Source organism: Varroa jacobsoni, unplaced genomic scaffold (assembly GCF_002532875.2).
Source record: "Varroa jacobsoni isolate VJ856 unplaced genomic scaffold, vjacob_1.0 contig04263, whole genome shotgun sequence".
NCBI lineage: Eukaryota > Metazoa > Arthropoda > Arachnida > Mesostigmata > Varroidae > Varroa > Varroa jacobsoni.
In genome coordinates this window covers 1-21610 of record NW_019215205.1, presented here as the reverse complement: position 1 = coordinate 21610, position 21610 = coordinate 1, and the positions used below count along the sequence as shown (strand labels likewise).

Here is a 21610-nt window from a genome sequence, read left to right as displayed (position 1 = left end):
GTTTTCACTTTTTATTTGCTGCTATTATAGTATACTACTCTTACATCTGTTTAGTGGTGTCAGCATATTTCCGCCAAAACCTCATAGCAGACGCTTGGTGGGAATAAACAAAATCGTTTCGATCGTCCAAAGATCAACGGCATTGGTAGTGTATCGGTGTTTTGGCAGCGCTTCAAATTTGCTATAAAACAAAATGTTAAATATTTTACGTAAAGCTCAATTAGTGAACTAAATTGACTGATAAGCGTCAGAACTTCATGTTTGAACATTTGCTCTTGATTGACAGTCGATGGCCTCCCAAGCATCACGCCCGATTTCAGACTAAAACTTAATACTTGTGTGGAATTCATGTGTCAATCAGGAGTCACCGAGTATTTCAATGCTTTCCGACAGCCTCCAGTTGGACGCTCTATAATATAAGATCGTAAAAGAAAACGGACTTGAGCGTTGTAAATTATCGGTATCCATACCAATGTCGTCCCAGTTACGTTCAACATTCAGGAATAATTACTCAGAGCAACTGGAGAAATTTTTCGCTAACTATAAACAGCAACCGGTAGTTAAAGCAAATCGAGCGCTCTACATATCCGATTGCTTCGCCTCTGTAAGTTGTAAGGCTACTTAGGAATATATACAGCTCAAAAAGAATACATCACGATTTATATTAGAATTCATAATATAAGTTAAATAATAAAGCATTTAATTTTAACCAACGGTAGATTTTTATAAACCTCAAATGGCAGAGGAAATATACAAATTATAAAAATATCTCTACCTAGAAATTAGTTATAATTGATCTTTGTGATGTGCGTTATTTGTTTTGCCATTGGCGTCATATGGCATTTTTCGTATTTCAGTTGTTTTTGATTAAAGTCAAATACCGATATCGTTTTATTTCTTAGTAGTAGTAGTAGTCAATATTTGAACGTTATGGAACGTCTTATCTGTTCATTTTACATAACAGTCTACATGCTTAATATTATATAAACGTTAAACAAAACCCGATACAAGATATATATGTGCGATTTGTTTGAAATAAAAGAAGATTAAATAGTATTCTTTAGTGTAAAAAATGTATATAAATAAATTTCAAGTGAATGGGATTCAATCAGAATAAGCAGCAAATAAAAATGGTAGACAATTTGTGGACCATAACTCAGAGAATTTAAGCTCTGTATAAACACCTATTTTTCATGTCAAGTAAAATCTATATCACCCATGCACACACGGGCGTTCTTAAGAGGCAGAAACTAATTACTCTAAATAAAAGAGTCTTGTTTATTCTAATTAAGCTCAGCTTATTTCTCGTAATTTACATTTTAATACATATTGTTGAATAAAACCACCAGAATTAGTAAATCAGTCTTCAAAAATGCGGTTCGCAGGTGTTGCCACTGAAAAATACCCCCTTTAGCCTCAATATAGGTTCTATTACGGATTTAGGACATGCTTGGCATACTTAGAGTTGTATTATGTTACACTTCAACGGAATACATAGTGAAAATTATTTTTTATGTCCGACTACACAATTTCTTTGTTGGAACAGACATCGATGGTATCACAGGCATCGATTTGTGCTGATTGACCGTTTATACGAGATTATTGAGTATGAAAGCTTCGGGTTTTCTGTTAAGCAATTTAGAGATATGATTACAAGACTATGTGTTATAAACTCCTATGCGAATACTAAAATTAAAATCATTAAGTGGCCAAAATGTAACTATGTTTTACTCCGATTTTTGTTTTCAAGTAAGCCATGTAATAAACATTGACGATTCAAACAGTCTCGAAACACATTTAGACCTCCGTAAATAACAGCCTACCTCCAAAATATTTTCCGTACCGAAATATAATAGTGTACATATCATTAGATAATAATTGGGGAATGTTGTTTGCTTAATTATTATTGTCCTTTCAGTTTGAACCTGGCGAAATAATTATCAAAGAGCCCAGCAAATTCTTTCGAACGCTCGATTCGAATGTTAACTGTAATATCCGTAAGCTTGAACGTCGCTGTAGAGAGCAGAGCGCGCTAAGCGCTAACAAAGCGCTGGAGCAAAAGAGTAAGCTAAAAGATAATAATCACTGAGAAGTTAACTGTTTTTTTTTATTAAATTGATGACATTTTAAATATATTAGAAAACGCTAATACACTTTCATCAGACATTATTTTGCATTGAAAATCGTTTTGCTTTTGCTGTATAACGTACGAAACGTTTCACACTTGTTTTATATCACTGCAGTACAGTTTTCTAATAGTAGCATAATAACTACTATATTTAATAAATAGTCAAGCTTATAGTCACAACTTTGTTTGTAAAAAGCAAGCCCGAACATGCTGAAGAAATCTGAGCCACATCTATATACTCTTTGTTGCCACTGCCAACCGAATAGCGAAATTCGTTCGGCAATTTGGACGCTATTGAGCTTCAAGTTCGCTACAGATTAAGTGGTGGTGAGTAACTGTAGCTATTAATAATAGAAAAGCTAACTGGTTGCCTAATTTTTTTGCGCTGCATTTATCTGTTGTTATGGCAGATTCCGAGATCCCTTCAATCCAGAACTTCTTCATTAAAAAACAGGCTAGCGATGCCGTTTGTGGTTCTGAGCAACGTGCTTGTTCTGCAACAAATCTAACTACCGCGCATTCAACTAATCGTTTGCCAGTAACAGCACTCAACAGCAAAGACTCTAACAAGACCGCAGTCGATGATGACGCCATATTCGATAACCTTCCGTCGTCGCCACCAGCGACGCGTTTACATGACACTCTGCAGACAACATACGCACAGCAGGTAAAATTTTGCGCGACTACGCAAGCATAAAACTGAGTTAAGTTGAGCCGAGCTGATTTGTGCAGTTAACACGACTCTAGCGTCTCTTGTCGTCTAGGGTACCATTACAGGAATTTGATTTTCGAGTTAGCAATTATATCGTGCTTTATTAAATAAATAACGTTAATAATAAACGTTAAGTAGTATTTATCCATAACCGGATAAAATAAAAGCATGACGAAACACTGTCAAGTAAATAATGCTCCACGTATGAAGTATACGTACATCTCTACGTGATGTTTGTGGTATTATTGCTAAATGTGATTCCAGAGTCAGAATAATAAGCAGATCGTTAGTGGAAGCATTATTGACAGTGGAGATGAGCTTCTAGCGTCTATCGAAGTGAGTGTGCTGTTTTAATTTTGTACGTTTTGTTGTCTCAAAAGCTGTTCTTGAAAAAAATGTACATTTCTATAGCACTACTATTTACATTCCATATACATATTTAGAATTCATGTGCTACTTTTTTGAGAAAACTTCTCGATAACTTCAATTGTGTTTTTTTACTTCGCTCGGGCGATGCGACTATTTTTTTAATATAATTGCCAATTCTTAGATTTAAAAGTAGTAAACAACGTATATCACGTTACGTTTTTAATTGCTTATGTTTAGCCATATGGCAAAAAACGGCATACAATTCAAAGGTACATCTAATTTACCATATCCTTCAGGACGGTTCGTTACCTACAAGAACTGGACCAAAAAGGCCTGTAGCTGATTCGCCTACCTCCGGCATACCGCCAAAACGCGCTCGAATCAGCGATTTTATCGATAAAGAAAAGAATGAATTATTCAATCTCTCCGAAGATGACGAACAACTTAGAACAGATAAGGTTCCAAGTAACGGAAAATCTTTAAAGAGGGTCAGTTGCAACCCCGACCCTACAAGTTCAGATTCTGATATCGAGCTTGTACCGCTTGCTTCTAGAATACCCAAAAGTAAGTGAGGTTTTCAGTTAAAAAGGTGTTATTAAGAGTCGAGCAATTTATTGCAGACATTGTTTAATTTTGTTGTAGTTGATCCTTAACGAATTATCATTCTCACTCATAATAATCATATACAAGGATATATACCTTAGTTATATACTTTGGTTATTTCCTAACTGAATTGATTTGCTTTGCAGGCGCTTTGCGACAGCCTTTAAAAAAGAGCCATTTACCAAGTGAAACCAATAACAGAAGTGGTAGAGACCATACTTCAGACGTGCAAATTATTAAAACGGAATGTAAAACTATTGCGCCGTCTAGAGATCAAGCCTCTAAGCGCGTGATTTCAATACTCGATTCTGACGAAGAAGTGGATCTCGATTATGAAACATTGCTTAAGAACCAGCCATGTCTAAGTAGTCGACATGGGACAACAGAGAGAGGTAACTTGCGTGAAGTAAATAAGTATATGAAAGTACAATCACGTCTCGAACACTGCAATTAGCTCCCTGATTCCTGAATAATCTGTATCTTCATTCTATACGATATATTATACATCTTTAATGAAGGCTAATTAAATTGTTAGACTAACTACTATGAAATGTTACGAAAAATTATATTTCACAAATATTCATCATGTTATTCGCTCACATAACTGATTAAAATCGAACTTATTTTAGACGAGATTGGTGTTGAGAAGAGATTTGGAATACAGGCTGCACATCCTCTTTTGGTAAGTGTTATGGGTACGCTGGCGTTCAATTCCTTGATCAATAAGCAAAATCTTTGTGGTGTATGTGTGTGAATAATCCAAGTCCTATAAATACTGCGACAACGTTAAATCACAGCAAATCAAACTCTAATAGTCATTTCCTGAAAATCATTTTTTAAAACAACATGTATTCTCAGGATAAGTCAGTTCATAGCACTCTAAAATCATCCATTTTTGGCTGTTCTCAAGGAATCTATTAACTCTGTCATGCGCTCGATACAATGCTAATAGTATTGTTGTTAGATGTTAGATCCATCTGAATAGGTGACTAGTAGTATAGATAATCACTTTTCATAATCTATTGATGTCTGCATGCTTCATGATTCTTGACTACAAACTATATTTCGTTGTATATCTAGTATATGCCAGCTAATGTTCTCGTTGTGTCTAGTTAAAGGTTCCGTTGTCATCCTTCTGATTCAGTACAGATACGTTTTCTTTCCATACACAATATTATGTATCATGTTGATTCAGTAGTAACATTAATATGAGGTCAGAGTAAGTAAATAATTCATAAATTTCCTCTTCTTTTAGATATCATTGGCAATATTGCTCGATGATAAACATTAGTTTATAGCATGCTGTTTGTTATCGCTTTTGTTCTCATATTACAGCCCGCGAAACGTGACTGTACTCCGAACTTATGTGTTCTTGATTCGGAGAGCTCAAACGATGCTGAAGTTAAAAACCGACCGAACCAAACCTTTAAAACTGAATATGTTCTCCCGAATGAAATGCCCACATCGGGCATTAGTAGTCCTCACCAAGATACTCGCGACCGTTTTCAGACCGTGTCTACTCAACAATTGACTTCAAGTTCTCGTTTTTTGGATTCTGAGGGTTTAAAAAACGTTAACTGTTCAATTAGACAGGAACCCAAATGCCATATCGGAGACACTTCTGATGATGAAGTATCTTTAGCAGAGCGTAATAATATTACCCGAGATACCCCTAAGAGCTTCATATTTCCATCAGCACTGAAATCATCTGATGTCGAGCAATATGACTACAAACTGGAAGAGCTAATACGTAGCGACTATTCGAAGATGATAATAGTCTGTCGGGAACTTATTAACAATGGAGTGATCACACCAGAGGCCAAGGTTATTATAGACAAGACTTCTCTTTTTATTTCTTTTACTAATTAAAACCTACCTAAAAGATAAACTTACGGGTTTCCTAGTCGGCATGGATAGCATCTCTCTGTTTAACAAATAACATCACTGGTTCATGAACACAACCAGGTTATCGATTCATCGTTCTTAATTTTCTTCTCTTATATAATGTATCTAATTGAAATTATTTGGCAATACGCATTTACAGAGGGCTCTCAAGGAGCACCAAGAGCTACGCCTTCAAATTGAAGAAAGGAGTACCCCAGCAAGGCCTAAGGTGTGGTATGCGTAGATCTGTGGAGAAGCTATTTTACATTAATTGGATAGTGGTCAATGAATGTGATAGATTTACATAATAGTTTCTGTAATTGCATCTGGTATTTGTTTCAAGGAATGAGACATTAGGCCGATATATCGTACAAGCAAAAAAAAAAACACTTGTAAAAAATGTGTTGGAAAATTTAGCATTCAGTTGATCCAACTGTCAACATAATACGTTCTAAACATGAGTTATCGTTTGCAGACACGTTTTTCGTTTTCAAAAACGCCAAATGAAGGACCAGTCCAGTCCCTAGGCACGGACATCGACGTTACACACATGGGAATTTCGGAGAACCCAGCAAAGGTTGAACGAGCATCAAGTAGACCCTCTGTAGTTTTGGGACCTACGTTATCGCAGGTATCCAATACAAGCAAGACTGCCTGACGAAAAACGGTAGCTTAAATCAAAGACGTTTCGTGAGGACACTACTTTCGCGTACCGGAAAAGTTCTGCATCATGCTTGTCTCTGAGCTTATTTTCGCACCTGCGGTACATCTCCCGTGATAAATATATTTCATCTTGAAAACAAAGCGTACTGTTCCAACGATTTATATCTCAAAACGACCTATAGCGGTCATTAAAATAAATTAAGTGAGCAGAAGACTTGCCGCTGTTAGGGTCTTTAGGGTGAGATGATATGAAAATGATATAACATGCAACATCTGTAATGAATACACACGTCGTATTTAAAATTTTTTAATTGGGCCTGAGCAAATACTTTTGCCATCACTAGGGAAGGAATACCCATTAAGTTGAATTCTATTTGGTTTTAATGTCAGGACTCCATAGATCCTGTAAACAGCCATGAAAACCATCAGAACGATACAAGCGGCGACGATTATCCCGTACTGGCTCCACTGAGTGTGAAACTCGTCCAGAAAATGGAAAAAAGAGCTTTTACAGGTAAAACTACATTCTCGTTTTATAATGCATAATTAGTGCACAACTAACATTGAAAAGTTCTCCAAAAGCAGATGGAGTAACAATGAAGTTCATTTCTCTATTCCTCTATATGACAGTTACATTCCTCTATATGACATATTTAATAATAATCTGTCAAAGCGTGGCTTACACCTTAAATGAAAGGCGACAGATAGATATGTTAGCTGCTTAGTAATGTTATCGAAGTTTTCAAGATTTATATTACATACAGAAATACTTTGAATTTGTTACAGCTTTGCCTGTGAAACCTCAGCCTGAACCAAAAGTAGAGCCGGCTGCTGTGATAAGCCCAAACATCGAGTGCGGAGTACCGGGCACATGTTCTGAGAAATTATCTCAGACAAATTTTTTCTCATCCGACGACGAGCTCCTGTTCAGCACCGAAGATGACAAACAGTCCGTTCTTTACAAGAATTTAGTAGTAAACTTAGTACCGCACTATATCCTAGTAGCACCACACGTACAATATGTATGAGTACCACAAATGCGGTTTCAAAAGCAATTAATATCAATCCATTTCTGATAAAACACGTGAGGAACGCTAGCTACTCCGAGAGAAACAAAGTCGCGATAGAAGTGATATTTGAAATCCGTGCGAGGCAAAATATAAATATAGGTGACATTTCTGCCAAGACATTACCCTGGTGAAAAGTTGTTTGGACGAAAATGCTTGTCACACAATCACCGGTACATGTAAATAAAAAAGTGAAGATTGAGCATGCAGTAGCTTTCTGAACAGTAGCACTCATACGTGAGTTTATATGGGCAAGGTTAGTTCAAAGACTTGCCTTTAGTGGAAGATAAGGAGACTAAATAGCAATAGGCTACGTTAGAAATATAATTACACAAAATTTATAGGTACTTGAAGCAGCTTTAGGTTGAGGTGCTTACAATTTGTAACATTCATTTTATTTTTTTTCTACTTCACGCGAATAAATAAATGCACCGTACTTATTTCAGGAACAACACAGTGTCATCGTCGTTGCAGCAAGATGAAATGCAACTTCGAGGGAAATTTTCAGGAGATTCGAAAGATGATGGGGCAACCGGCGAATTTGATGGTGACACGTATCATTTTTCCAATGTGAGTCAAACGTCTACTTTCATAGGCTGAGAGTTATTTGTTCTCTTGTTCTCGCAGACGGAATTAATTTTTAGTACACAGATTTATAGCATTTTAGATTGATGAAATAGTTGTTGGTTTAACTTTTATCATAACAAAAAGCGGTGTGATGGCTAAAAGGAGAGCGCAACTGACTTGAAATCTGGAAAATAAGGGTCTCTACTGATCGAATTCCACAACTAAGCAAAAGAGAATTGTTGCACGATGTAGGAGATCTGGTGTCCTATATCATTAGACACAAACGTAAAATTATGGTAGCGATGAATTTGCCATTGCTGTCACAAAAAAGGAAAAAAGGAGGTCGTATGATGATTCAAGGGTGACTTGGCTGCTTGTGAATCTTAGCACGTATGGATGGTGTACACATGTCAAGTACCGAAAACAGACGCAATGCTGTATTTCTGTGGTGGTACAATGGTGTTTGGCTAGTAACGTGAGAAACGTAAAGCTGTTCTAGGTTGAAACTTGGGTGTAAGTATTCCTTGGTATTTCAAAAAAGATTCGGGCAATAAAAAAACGATGTCATAGTCTTTTTTTTATTCCATGCAAGCGTTTCCGCACGCAAAATTCGAAACATTGTATAATGACTGTCATAATCAAAAGATACTCATAGTAGGGTGAGGCGCCTTATGTACTATTGGGCTGGATAATTATAGACGTCAGGTTGGAGTTAGTATACCGTACCTATACATCAAGAATTTTGTCTCTACTTGTTTATTATGCCAAGCCAACCCGAAGCAACAGCTTATGGCGTTCTTTAAAACACCGTTTATAGCAAAAAATAACCTTCAAGTCAGTATTTTGAATAAGCTCAAGAATTGAAAAGCTTCCTTATCACCCATAGTAATTTAGATGTATGCATACATTCCAGCTAATGTTTGACCTGACTTTTTTCCAGGACATGCGAGAAAAATTTGAGAATATTTTTGGGTTAAAGGCTTTCCGTCATAACCAGAAACAAGCGATTAATGCCACGCTTCTTGGCCATGATTGTTTCATCCTTATGCCCACAGGTTCGTACAGATTAGATGAATTCGGCTAATGACAATGAGACTTATCAAAAAAAGACCAGCACAGTGTAGCTTTTAAATAAGCTTTTAAATAACGTTAAATAAACGCAATTTAGTTCGAACTATAGTGAAACACTGCTTTTTGTTGGAATATATTTCTTTGCTTTAAAAACTTTATTGGCCGGAAAACAAAATCGGCATAACGTTTAGAATTTGTCGTGTAAGGTTCCTATATAGGTTGATGTCAAAGTTCGTAGAGCTATTCATTATCAGATCTATATATAAATATACTTTGCACAGAACCCTACGCAGAGTCGCATACACTATCAGTTGGTAGACATCTACAATACATATTAAAGTATAGTAGATATTTACCTTCTACGTATTTTCATTCCTCATGTTATATAAATAAAAAGTGCTCCTTTTCAAAACGTAATTTCGATTCATATAAACATTTTTGTAGCCTATTAAAACTAAAGAAAATAAATTCACATACGTATTGTCACTGATCACAGGTGGAGGAAAAAGTTTGTGCTACCAGTTGCCTGCGGTCTGCTCCCCTGGAGTGACTCTGGTCGTTTCTCCTCTCAAGTCACTTATACATGATCAGACGAACAAGCTCACTGCGCTGGGAATTCCCTCTGGTTATCTCACATCCGAGGTCAGTTAAATTTCGGTAGCTACTCATGTCTGTATCTAATGGTATAAAATGAGCCGCTGGAGCTTTTTGTTAGTCTCGAGGTCTATCCCTATAAGAACAAGACATTTTCTTGGAATTAAATGAACAATTGTTTACGATGCGAACCTTGGAGGAAACTAAGACTTGCAGAATTAGTAGCAACTTGCGCCACCGCATACCAACTCTGTTATTAACATTTACAGGACGATGGCAGTAATGGAAATGACACCGATATTTATGGAGATTTACACAGTGTTGAACCGACCTTAAAGCTCCTTTACGTGACACCCGAAAAATTGGCTGCCTCGAAGAAGCTTCTGTCTGTCCTACACCATCTGCAGAAGCGTAATCGCCTGGCACGATTCGTTATTGATGAGGCACACTGCGTTTCTCATTGGGGACACGATTTTCGGTAAATAATGTACATATATATATGTATAGTAACAATAATATTTGTTCCAGAGCGCAGATATAAAGATTTGAGTGCTCTCTGCTTTTGTGCCAGCCTTTTCATCGAATAATAAAAAGGTTGAAATATTCCGAGAATCGACTACAAACGGTGTAATGTCTACCAAGACTGAGCTCTTAATAAAAAAAAGTTCATAGAACCATCACCATAAAGTAGAGAAAAGCACGAACTCCGGGCTAATAGGTTATTTTTGATACATTCTTACTTTTATGTGGTAGCTCTAGCCGATAATCTCCGATCAAAGCCACCCGTTAATGCACCAGGCCAAGTCATTATAACTGAGTCAAGCCTTAAAATGTCCTTTGAATGAAATTTAAAATTAAGAGATACAGTACAATTATACGTGTACGAATGCACCAACAGGCCAGATTACCAGAAGCTGAGTGAATTACGGAAACGTTACCCTGGCATACCAATGATGGCTTTAACGGCTACTGCTAGTCCGCGCGTTCGTCAGGACATTTTGGTTCAGTTACAGATGAAGCAGCCTAAGTGGTTCTTACAAAGCTTCAATAGGACTAATCTGCGTTACGAAATTGTGCAAAATCGTGAGTAGCTTAACGAAACCAATGATAGATTATAGTCATTCAGTTTCATCAACATTTTTACTCGTTTGCATCCCAAGATGACCTTGGCTACCTGTTTATAGAAGTGGACAGATATTGTATTCAGTTTAGTTCGCGTATTAAGAAAGAATTTTTTCTGTCTTATTATTATCTTGCTTTTGTTTTTCAGCTAAAAAACCCGTGGTCGACGAGATCATCGAGATTATAAAAAAGAAATTCAAAAACAAATGTGGAATTGTGTACTGTTTATCTCGCAAGGACTGCGACGATACTGCTGCAAGGCTAATGACGGTAATGACAAATGAAATAGTTAGAATTTTTTTACCAGTAATCACGATTGTACTTAAAGCCTTTTAATATAACTTCCTATAATGTATGCCAAAAGCAGCAGAAGACAGCAGCCCATCTCGGACAAGGTTAGCTCTGATCCACGTTTCCATTTGTTCTTATCGCGGCGAATGTCGTTAGAAGCTTTGATTGTTTTTCGTTCTTATTATAGCATAGAATTGTGAAAGACAAGTACTTTAAGTAGCCTCAATTGCTACACCTGAACCCATTTAATTACTTTAAAGAACTGTGCGTACGTGATTAGATATAGAATAAGATTATATATATATCAATTAGAGAGGAAAAACAGTAGGAGAATTTGAAACGATATGAAGTGTACTAATAATCAAAATAAAAATCGCTTATCAGCTTGAATTGCAATGCATTCTACTGTATATGTGGGGTATTTTATTAGCATCAGATGTGACCTAACAGTGCACCACGTGGGTTCGAATTCCAGGCCGACATCTCTGCCATCAGTTATCATGCAGGAATGGATCCCCGAGAACGAAACCAAGTCCAAGATATGTGGATCAACGGTGATAAGGACGTCGTATGTGACTTCTGCATTAAAATGCATTATACACAACATTATGTATGCAAATACCGCAAGGTTGAAGCATTGTGGTATTTGTATTAATAAAACTTGGACTGTTAATCGTAGTACAAATTTGTGTTATTGGTCAGAACGTCAGTGTAAAAAAGAATCTGGTTCGTAGCGGCATCACCAAACTTGTGTTGAGTGCTATATTTAGATTGCTTACGGGTGGCCTGCTATTTAAAAGGACAAATTTCACGCGACGTTTTTTTTTCGCATATTAAGAACAACATAAGCTTGGTTTAGTTGAGATTTTTTTTATCAATGATACCTTAATATTTGTCCCGTAGTGCGCTTGATTTCCAAACTGCGCAAGATTCATTGACATCATTCATTGACTACAGGGAGTAAACGAAGTTCCCTTTAATGGCTCTGTTGAGTAACAAACTTTATGTATCCAAAGTCAGCCTTAGTATCAGTTTACGTTTTATTTTAGGTTTGTGCTACTATTGCATTTGGTATGGGCATAGACAAAGCTGATGTTCGCTTTGTTATTCATGCGACACTACCGAAGTCCGTGGAGGGCTATTACCAGGAAACGGGCCGCGCTGGACGAGACGGTCTCCCATCCGATTGCATTCTATATTTCCGTATGGCGGACTACATCAGGTTAGTTTAGTAGCCAAACAGCTTTTGTTTCGTAAACAAACGTAAAATTTAAACAGATTTAGAATGCTTTTCAATACGTTTACCCGCATTGTATGAATCTACTGTTATTTCTATTATTAGTTGTATTAATTTTCTGATGTTGTTTAATATTCGCTAAGGTGGCGCAAGTTGATAGAAAAGGCAAAGGAGACGTCGTCACTGGAATCAAGGAACACCCATTATGCTAATTTATGGATAATGACCCGTTTTTGTGCTAACGAAATCGATTGCATACGCCACCAGATACTTAAATACTTTGGAGAAGACTTCGGTTCAAAGTTCTGCGAATCTAACCTCAGGGTTAGTATATAAATTCGCGTTGAGAGTGTTAGAATAATGTCAGTCTCATTGTGTAAGTATCGAAATTCAAGAAACGTTAAAAAGAGACGGATACTAGTGATGAGAGCAGACCATTCACATTCCATCAGCCAATAGAACATCGAAATTTGCTATGATGCGCTAAACGTACTAGGAAAAAGAATTTAAGTAACAAGTAAAAAGAAAAAAAAAGAAAAAAGAAACTAAGCGCATTGACTTAAAATGCGCGGTGATTAAGTTCTGTTTGTGAATGTACTAATTTGGTGGTACTGTTAAAGGTGTCTTGCGCCAATTGCAGCAGACGAAGTAAGTCAAAAATCGAAGAAGTTGATTGTACTCAAGAAGCTCGCCATCTTTTGGAGTTAATCGAGAAAAAGAGCTGCAATAAGCAGCACTCATTTATCACCCTACTGGTTCTTATTGATGTCTTCAAAGGGGCAAACAGTCGGAAAATCCGGTGTGACAATCTCACTTCAGAAGCAGCCTATGGACTGGCTAAACAGCGACTCGTCAGTATAGACAAGACTTTACCAGAGAAGCTCGTCAATAGACTCGTCATTGAAGGTAACCCAAGTTTTATATCTATGTATATTTTGGCTCCCTCAACTCTGCTTTATTCACATTTTTTCGCTTCTTTTTTTGAGAAACATCTTTATTGGATGCAATTAGGTAAATGCTCATTGTTACGTAGTAATGATGTAATGATACGCAGAAAAATCATAATTCAGTTACCGCTGTGTATTTAAAGATACATTTATCTACAAAATCAAAATTTCTCATATACAAAATCAGACTCATTTATGCTGCTTTTCAAGGTGATTTCTCTCCATAATTGGTAATTCATACAATTGAAACCCTTCAATACATTTAATACACATCTGCTTTTATCTTATGAACAAACACTTGTCAAGATCATGGTTACAATTTATTCGGCTTGTCGTTCCTTTTTAGGCTATCTGAAGCAGTTTGTAGTTGAAACAAAGCATGCGGATGCTGCGTACCTTGTCTTAGAAAATAAAGGCCGGGTGTTTCTGCGGCAAGCAGGCTCGAAGCTAACCGTGAAAATCCTGAAACCCAACAAAGCACTGGTGCCTTTAGACGTACCCCGGAAGCAAAATGCGCTTTCAGAAATGTCTGCCATCATCAAGAAAAAGTACGGTAGCACAAAGAAGAATCTATCTGCTCGTATCATAATTTGGATCTCTGTTGGCTTATGTGTAATACATTTTACTAAATATATTTGGGTCGATATCTACATCGGTGACTTATTAAATCTTAGTGGTTTCTTTCATCTAATATATTTCCAGATCAAATACCTTTGGAGCAATATTATTACTAGACTTCGTTATGTATAGTATAGATCTACAAATTACAGTTACATAGGTTGTAAGCTCGCTCTATTAAAGCCTGTTGACTTAATGTTATGGAATAATATGATGGAATGCTCGGTTTCCACACATGCGCAGTTATAGGCCAAGAGGTAGTTACTTTACAGATACACTATTATTTTAAATAATTTTAAATAATTTAAATAAATAATATACATCCTTCTTCAAATTGGTTAGGATAGTCAGGGTACGTATTGCTATATACAGAAACACGTTAAACTTCTTTTGATGCAAATTGAAGAGCGGATTTCGGCACAAGTCGGAGACGTTAGGAAGTTACTTTGGCGCTAATGTGCCGTCAAAAGCCAACAAAGGGACCTTTAGATACATTAACGGCCTATCCTACTTTCCGCAGCCAAAATACAATTAAAACCTATTTTTGCTTGCAGCTGTATGGACTGCCTTATCACGGAAGCGAAAGCAATTGGCCGGGAAAGAGGAATGTTCAACTATACACATCTTTTTTCTACTGAGGTGAGCGGGATGGGATTTATATAGCGATCTAGAGTATACAGAAATATTGCTTGTGTATTATAAGTGCAAATCGATATGAGCTTTTTAGATGTTCAATTTGAAGTAAAATCATTCAAAAAATAAAGTCATTTGTAAAAAGGCAAACCAGCGGATTTCGAAATTAAATAACTTTTGAACTACGCGCCGCTAGCAGATGAAATTTTGCCTATACATACTCCAGTCTTCTATGCTTGTAGTTAAGTTTACTCTAGGAAGAAATTAGTTGAGAAAGAAAAACTTTTTTCTTTGTGTCGAGAAAGACGTTCAGTGGCTAAATCTTTATTCTTCAATGATCGCAGTGCTGCGGAAATATATATGAGGTTGATATGGTAAGAAGACTTCCCATAAAAGCAAGGCTTCAACTATAAAAACTCTGCTGGTCAAAACTGGCATTTCACATATAACGTGTTACAGAGTTATAACCCAAACGCTGAAAAGTGAGAAAAATGGGTCCCTGTGAATGGCTTCAGGCTAGTTGGAAACGCGTATCGTGTATTTTACGTACAGTTGGTGGAACTCTAATCTACAGAAAACCCGCCTTGAGTAGACGGCCACCATATACGAAGCACTGTTAAATCTCTGCCGCCATCCGGAGAGAGACGATGCGAGAGGATGTCGTGGTCCAAAAATAAAAACGAGCTCGGTTTTAGTGTTGAGTAAAGTCGGATATAAGGTGATAGTAGTACTTACAATGCGCATTAGGGATACCTGCTATTACGAAATCTCGCCGAAAATGAAGCAATCAATTCAGCTCGCTATCTCTAGTTCCTCAAAAAACTTATGAACTGTTGGCACCACAGTCGAAAGCGCTGAATCTGGTTATTTGACAATAACGCTAGACCTAACATCCATCTCTTAATTACTTTCTTGATTGAGCAAAGGAATATCTAACCTTGGCTTCAATCCAATTGATTCTTTCAATCTAAGTTTCCACAGTTACTGGATTTTTCAAGCCCAAAAAAAGAGCATTTAAATGGGCAAGCTTACCTCACAATCGATTTTATTAAAATTACTTTTTTATTAAAATTTTAAAAATTATAAAAAAATGTTAAAATTGCATACAAAAACGCGAGATGTAGGTATATAGCTGTCCAGAAGTTGCCAGGGCGCTAGAATAAGTACGTAAAAAACAAAGGAAAATAGTTCTAACACATATTAAAATAATTATCATTTCAGCCCAAATAGTTCAAAAGTGCTTGTGAAGTCCAAGAAGACTTGTAACAGCCTAATGTAACGGTTTAGCAGTAAAACTAACTCATTAAAGTAACTAGCAAATTGACCTAAGCCATATGAAGGATGTGCAAACGTGCTTTTAGTAAACCCATTGTCACAAGTATATCTATGCTGTCTGAGACTTTAAATCGGGATTAATAATATACGATAAAATATAATTTTTCCTGCAAAGCCTTCCATGATGAAGTACGTTCAATCCAACCTTGCATTTTGCTCTAGGAGCTATCCGCGTACTTCTTCTGATGCTGTTCTTCTCTGACTCCTTCCTTCTTTTTATCTGCTGTTACTAAAATGTACAGCATATTAGTATACGCATGTATCTTTTATTATTCAATTATTTTCGTGAATTACGCTTTTATTTTTAGTGAGATTTCTTTGTTCTATCGCTATATTGCTAACTTTGTTTCTTAATAATTGTGCAGAATCTTCGGCTGCTCTCGGAAGTTTTACCGCGCGACTTGGAGACTGCTCGTCGTCATGTGTCACTATCAGAAGTATTATGGAGAGATTATGGCGAGCGTCTCCTTAAAATTACTCGCAGGTACGTAGAGAAATTTTCCCAAAACTGTGAGTAGATTTATACTAATTGTTGATTCTTTAGGCGAAAGAATTACAGATTATATAAGGGAAACGTAAAAACGACCGGAGCCACGTACTTTGCATTTTCCCGTGTTTCTTAGTTTTATTAACAGACTGTACATAATGGTCCTCACACTATATAATGTCTAGACCAGTGTATTTCATAGTCATTGTTTTTAGTTAATAATTTTATAATTGCAGAGCATCATGGAAGGAGCGTATCTCTTATATATGAACAGCTCTTTTAGTGAATAAAATATATTATGGCATTACTTCCTTCTTAAAGACGTTCTAAAAGCACAAACGGGTTGCCATCCGATAAAACATAAGCGTGTGTGTGTGTGCAGTACAGACGTTTCTTTTTAAACATATAGCTGTGGGCTAATGTAGAGATCAGTAATGATCATTTTCATTACAAAACGTAGCATTAATATGAAAACGCCGTTGACATCGTTTTTTTTTCAGCTTTTCTGCCAAGCTAGAAATAGCCGACCTAGATTTTTCGACAGACGACGATGAGAAAGACACAGGCGTAGGAAACGACACCTGGGACGGGCCCCCTCCCGAAGGGGCTATGACGAACAACCCTACCTGGAGTGGGCGTTCTTTCAGCCGAGGCGATCGCAGTCGTCAGGGTGGACGTTTGTTTAAAACGTACAAAAGCCGACTTGCGAAAGGAACCAAACAAGGCTCATTATTGTCAACGCATGCCAGAGCAAAGAGAAGAGGTCAAGTAAAAAAACAAAAAGCGAAACTTAATTCTGACGGTGTAGATATGACCAACGTGCGAACAGGAAATCCACTCTCTGGCGTTAGATTGATGAATGTTCCCGGCAATCGTCCTTGGAGTTGATGTTTAATGATTGACAATTACTAGTACGATACCCGCTCAAAGCAATACGCGATTCTCTAATGTTGTAAGGTCCTTCAAGTTGTCCTAAAACTCGCTAGATAGAGCAGCCATTATTGCTAGCGTATGTGATCGCATTTACATCCCTTAAAAATGATAGATTCGCATCGATTTTATAGTGTGTTTCATTTTTCAGAAATTGAAATGCTAAAAATGATCTCTCATATGATGCGAGCAACTAGAAAAGAGGGATTTATAATATACTTATGTTTACATCCACTGGTCGTTTATGGCCTTAGTTGTTAATGCTATGCGGATCAGTAGATATCGGAATGTTGATAGAACAGTTGGTTAGATGTGGCAAACAGTTATTATAATTAATTGACTAATAGATTATGACCCTTACGGTCATACTAAGCGAAAATACTTAAGTCTAGAAAAATCAAAAATGCAAGTAATCGAGGAATATATCAAGGCCTACCTAACGTGATGTGTTTCCGGGATATGACCAATATCAATCAAAATTATTTTAGTTCTTGTTAATTTGTTGTGATATAATTGTGTTTCGCGTAATGCATCTAGGATGTTCCGTGAAACACAGTAGCATAGATTTTGTAATCTGTAAAAATGTAAATACATGCAATTTAGATACAGCTTAGATAGAGAAGGTTGTTTATTTCATTAGTAACAAACTGTAATGGAGTATGCGTACCTTAGAAAATAATACTGTAGCACTCGAAACGTCGTCAGAGATAACGGAACAATCCTTACGGCAATAGTAAGTGTTTATCATCATAGGTGAATCAGGGACGTATTTATGTACCTACACCATTCGTCCTATAGTGAGAGGAACTCTCTCACTATCAGCCTTTTGAACACTACTAGATCAAAAAGTAGGCGATTTGGTTCTACAGAGCCTGGACATGTGGTTATTATGGCAGGCCTTGTCGTTTTACATGCATTTGCTGAATGCCGACGTTTTGGAAAAGAACAACGCTTCACGGAGCTATATTAAGGCACCATAGGCGTTAGGCTTTGCGCAAAAAAGGACGACACAAATAACGGCGCTTGACTCAGTGCATTTTCGTGGTTAAGAACCTATGACTTGGTCTCTTAATGTTCAGGCTTGATTTCGCAAATAAGTTCAGGTAATATTTTCTAATGGCAATAACACCACTCTCTCCTCTCACCTTCTTAACTATCGCAAAACGTAGTGAGGCCTTGTCTTTGATTTGGTTGTTGCAGTTTTCTGCGGTCAGGGCTCGCTTGTGAAGCAATAATCAGACAGTTATTCCCACTTCAGCCATATACATCATGTCTGCTGTTGCAACAAATTCTGCAGATCCACCAGTGCTCTAATCTAAGTGATTAGACGCTGGACCTAGATACATCTAAGTAGAGAAGCGTACATAACAAGTTGGTTCTCAAGTGACTTGCCGCCTTGTCGTCTTTATTTATAAACATCATCACCTCTATCATAAAAGTATATAAACATATTTTTTAATTAGCATCTGCGTTCTGCATATCGTTTTAGTCCGAAATTGAATCGTAAGATATCGCTGCGGGCGTTACGGACGTTATCTAGGAGGTGGCCCATGGCATAATCGAGGTTATTCCAGTCTTCTTACTCAAATCCGTAAAAGGCAGAGTCACATTGCGGAGTGGCAACCCCGATATGAAGCGCTATATGCGATGTTCCTTTCCGTCGGTTATCGGTTAGTTCTCCAACGCACTGATGAAACGGCTTGGTAACAATGTTCATTGCGACCATTCGCTAACGATGTCTGCAAGATCATGGCTACCCAAAATCGAAGGGGTACGCATTAGTTATCCAAATCATGCTGCCTCCATTTCCAATGTTTCATAATTCCGAAATTAGTGAGGGATATTCAATTTCTATACCGCTTATGCAACGGGCCTTCAAAAGCGAAACTATCGTAATGACAATGCGATACTTGTAATATACCCTAACCGAGTACCACTAATTGAATTTTATTAAAATGGAAGGACCGAGACATCCACATGGAGCAAGACCAACAGACAGGGTATGAGTTGCAACGCATTTGTAAGCAAGCTCATGAGTATTAGTACTACAAAAACTACTACAAAACGGTACGTCGTATAGGAGAGCGCTGTTGTTAAGCTTTAAACACAATGAACAGTTGACTAGGAAGCTGGAAAATCTACCGCTGGCAACCAATATGCATGTGCGCTTTTCAAGTCCAGCGCGGATCCCACAAAATCATAAAGATCTGCGTCATGAGCCTAGAGCTTTTCGCGCGTGAAACGGTGCAAACATACAAACGGAACGATAGTAACAGAGAAAATTGCACTCAGACTACGGTGCATAGATTTAACCATAAGCTTTGGTTCATAATTTGATGACAAACCGGAAAATGTGTATGCAAAAGATGTGAATAATTGCTCTCGGTTATCAAAGTTCCGTGTCAGAACTAACAAATACGGAGCAATATAGATTTTGCTATATGTGTACGTGCATGACGATTATTCTGTACTATGCCGATGTAGCGCGCTGTCCATTGTAGTGTATCACTTTGCTGTATCATATTTTTCTGAGAAGACGAATGGTTTTGCTATAAATAACATATATTAGAATTAACTATACTTAGAAACAAACATACTAATTGTTGTGCTCTTGGTGTTTCATTTATGTTTCATCATTAATTCATGTTTGTTTCATTTTCTTTAATTTCTTCCTGTTCTGATTTTGGCCACTCGCATATACAACTATACTGTCATGTATTCCCTTTTTTTGAATTTTCGTTTACGTATAGTTGTGTTAACAATGTGTCAATGAAAGTTTTTTTTCATTTGAATTACTAATGGTACCCTTTGGGGAGATAGTTTTAATTTTTTTGGACTTTTATTTATTTTTAAACACCTGAGCGCTTATAGGAAGGAATACTTAGGATTGCGCCCGCCATACAAACTGGGGTCGAAGATTGTTAATGGGGCAGGTCAATCGATGTGCAGTCGAGTTAATCTAGATTGTTTACTGTGGATTCGAAAGGCACGGCACACATAGCCCTGTCTTCTGCTCTTGCGCATTATTACACTTCGACCACCCTCACTCAATAGACTTCAACGACCAGGTGCAAACGGTTCCAAGTTACAGTGATAATTTCAGTATACGACTTAACGTAGCTAGCGGTAAACTTGCCTCTACCTTGTCGTTATTGGTGCCCGAAAATAAAAAAGACCAATTCGTTTGGAGACAATACTCCGCACCTATTTTAAGTGAAATTTTCAGATAATGAAATTTCTTCTGGAATATATATTGTATGCCTTAAAAGGTATCTATCTAGAGAAATAACAATAATAATACTTAAACGGCATAACTAATATGTGGTTGTGAGCTTTACTGTAGTTAACATGTCATTCAAAGCTCATCTAAAACTTGAAGCATACTAAATGACAAGTCAACATGCCGAAAGTAATTTTTCGCTACTCATAAGCATATGGCTAATTACAAGAAAACTTTCTGTTTCAAAGAAATATGATGTTATATTGCGGAACTCGAGTAAGCAATCTTTGCCTTTGAGAATAGTGCATGCTATAATATTATGTAATCAAATATATGTAAGGTAATGTTATGGTATAGTGTAGGTCGCATTAGTTTTCAATCAACATCTTAACTCTTTTAAATTCAGAAAATCGATGCACTCCGTAATACTTCTTGGTTACTTTGTAATTTGTTTTTATATGCATGGTTGGAAGTAAAGTTTACTAACTGGGTACTCCGATATATGCTTGCCTTCTATCTAACCTAAGGCTTAAGGATTCCTGATGCACTATCCGTACGAAGTATGACTTCGATGGTTATGACCAACATCTTGGGCAGTTTTATGGACTCTCTGTGAGTTTCTAGTAGAAGCGGGCGCAATGTTCCCCCCCTTTTTTGCAAAAAAGAACAGCAGTGAGCAGGGTAATTTGGTGATTCAATAGATTTAGTAAGATGCAGCGATATTAAAGCGTATTTGAATGGCAGAAAACTTTGCCGGTAGATAGAGATATAAAATAGTAACTATTTGTCGTGTTCGGATCGGACGTTGCCCCAAAATATGAAACACAATTACTACATTAGCTCCTCTATGTGACGTTGTTTCTCGTACCAGATATAGTAACTCAACTCGTTCTTTTTTTAAAAATAGAGCCATATTAACTTTTGTATACCATGATACGTTTCGTATATCGTTCGATTTGATTATGGCTACACAATGAATGACCTTGGAATCTGCCCTTTGATTTGATTCAAGAAGTCCTCTATTTGATTTTTGAGAAATATTTCATTTGTTTTTAAAAATGTTTTTAGTTGGGAAAGTGTTTGTTGCCGTTTATCAGCAGTGTATGAAACTATTTTGTCACACAGATTGCAT

General features: G+C 37.0%; 1 protein-coding gene across 2 annotated transcripts; it reads left to right on the top strand.

Annotated features, from left to right (window-relative positions):
- Positions 1-117: 117 nt before the first annotated feature.
- Positions 118-20979, top strand: LOC111273019 (uncharacterized). Of its 2 annotated transcripts, XM_022854712.2 has the most exons (26): positions 118-604; positions 1919-2063; positions 2539-2795; positions 3105-3176; positions 3506-3773; positions 3959-4204; positions 4442-4494; positions 5148-5636; positions 5857-5925; positions 6172-6327; positions 6750-6873; positions 7146-7308; positions 7873-7996; positions 8934-9048; positions 9561-9706; positions 9928-10136; positions 10557-10741; positions 10929-11050; positions 11547-11639; positions 12121-12293; positions 12452-12632; positions 12929-13214; positions 13602-13803; positions 14428-14512; positions 16207-16325; positions 16829-20979. In XM_022854712.2, exons 1-26 carry the CDS (start codon positions 473-475, stop codon positions 17214-17216), a joined length of 4602 nt encoding a protein of 1533 aa, XP_022710447.1. In that variant the 5' UTR covers positions 118-472; the 3' UTR covers positions 17217-20979. The 2 variants fall into 2 exon arrangements, with proteins under 2 accessions (XP_022710447.1, XP_022710448.1); XM_022854713.2 differs by lacking the exon at positions 3105-3176.
- The last annotated feature ends 631 nt before the right edge of the window (positions 20980-21610 follow it).

What these genes read in the sequence shown, in the direction of transcription:
- LOC111273019 (XM_022854712.2), top strand. Translation starts at nt 473, where the DNA reads ATGTCGTCCCAGTTACGTTCAACATTCAGGAATAATTACTCAGAGCAA. An exon ending in AGCTTCTAGCGTCTATCGAA is followed by an intron (nt 3,177 to 3,505) that starts GTGAGTGTGCTG and finishes CATATCCTTCAG; the next exon opens with GACGGTTCGTTACCTACAAG. An exon ending in TCTGCGAATCTAACCTCAGG is followed by an intron (nt 12,633 to 12,928) that starts GTTAGTATATAA and finishes GTACTGTTAAAG; the next exon opens with GTGTCTTGCGCCAATTGCAG.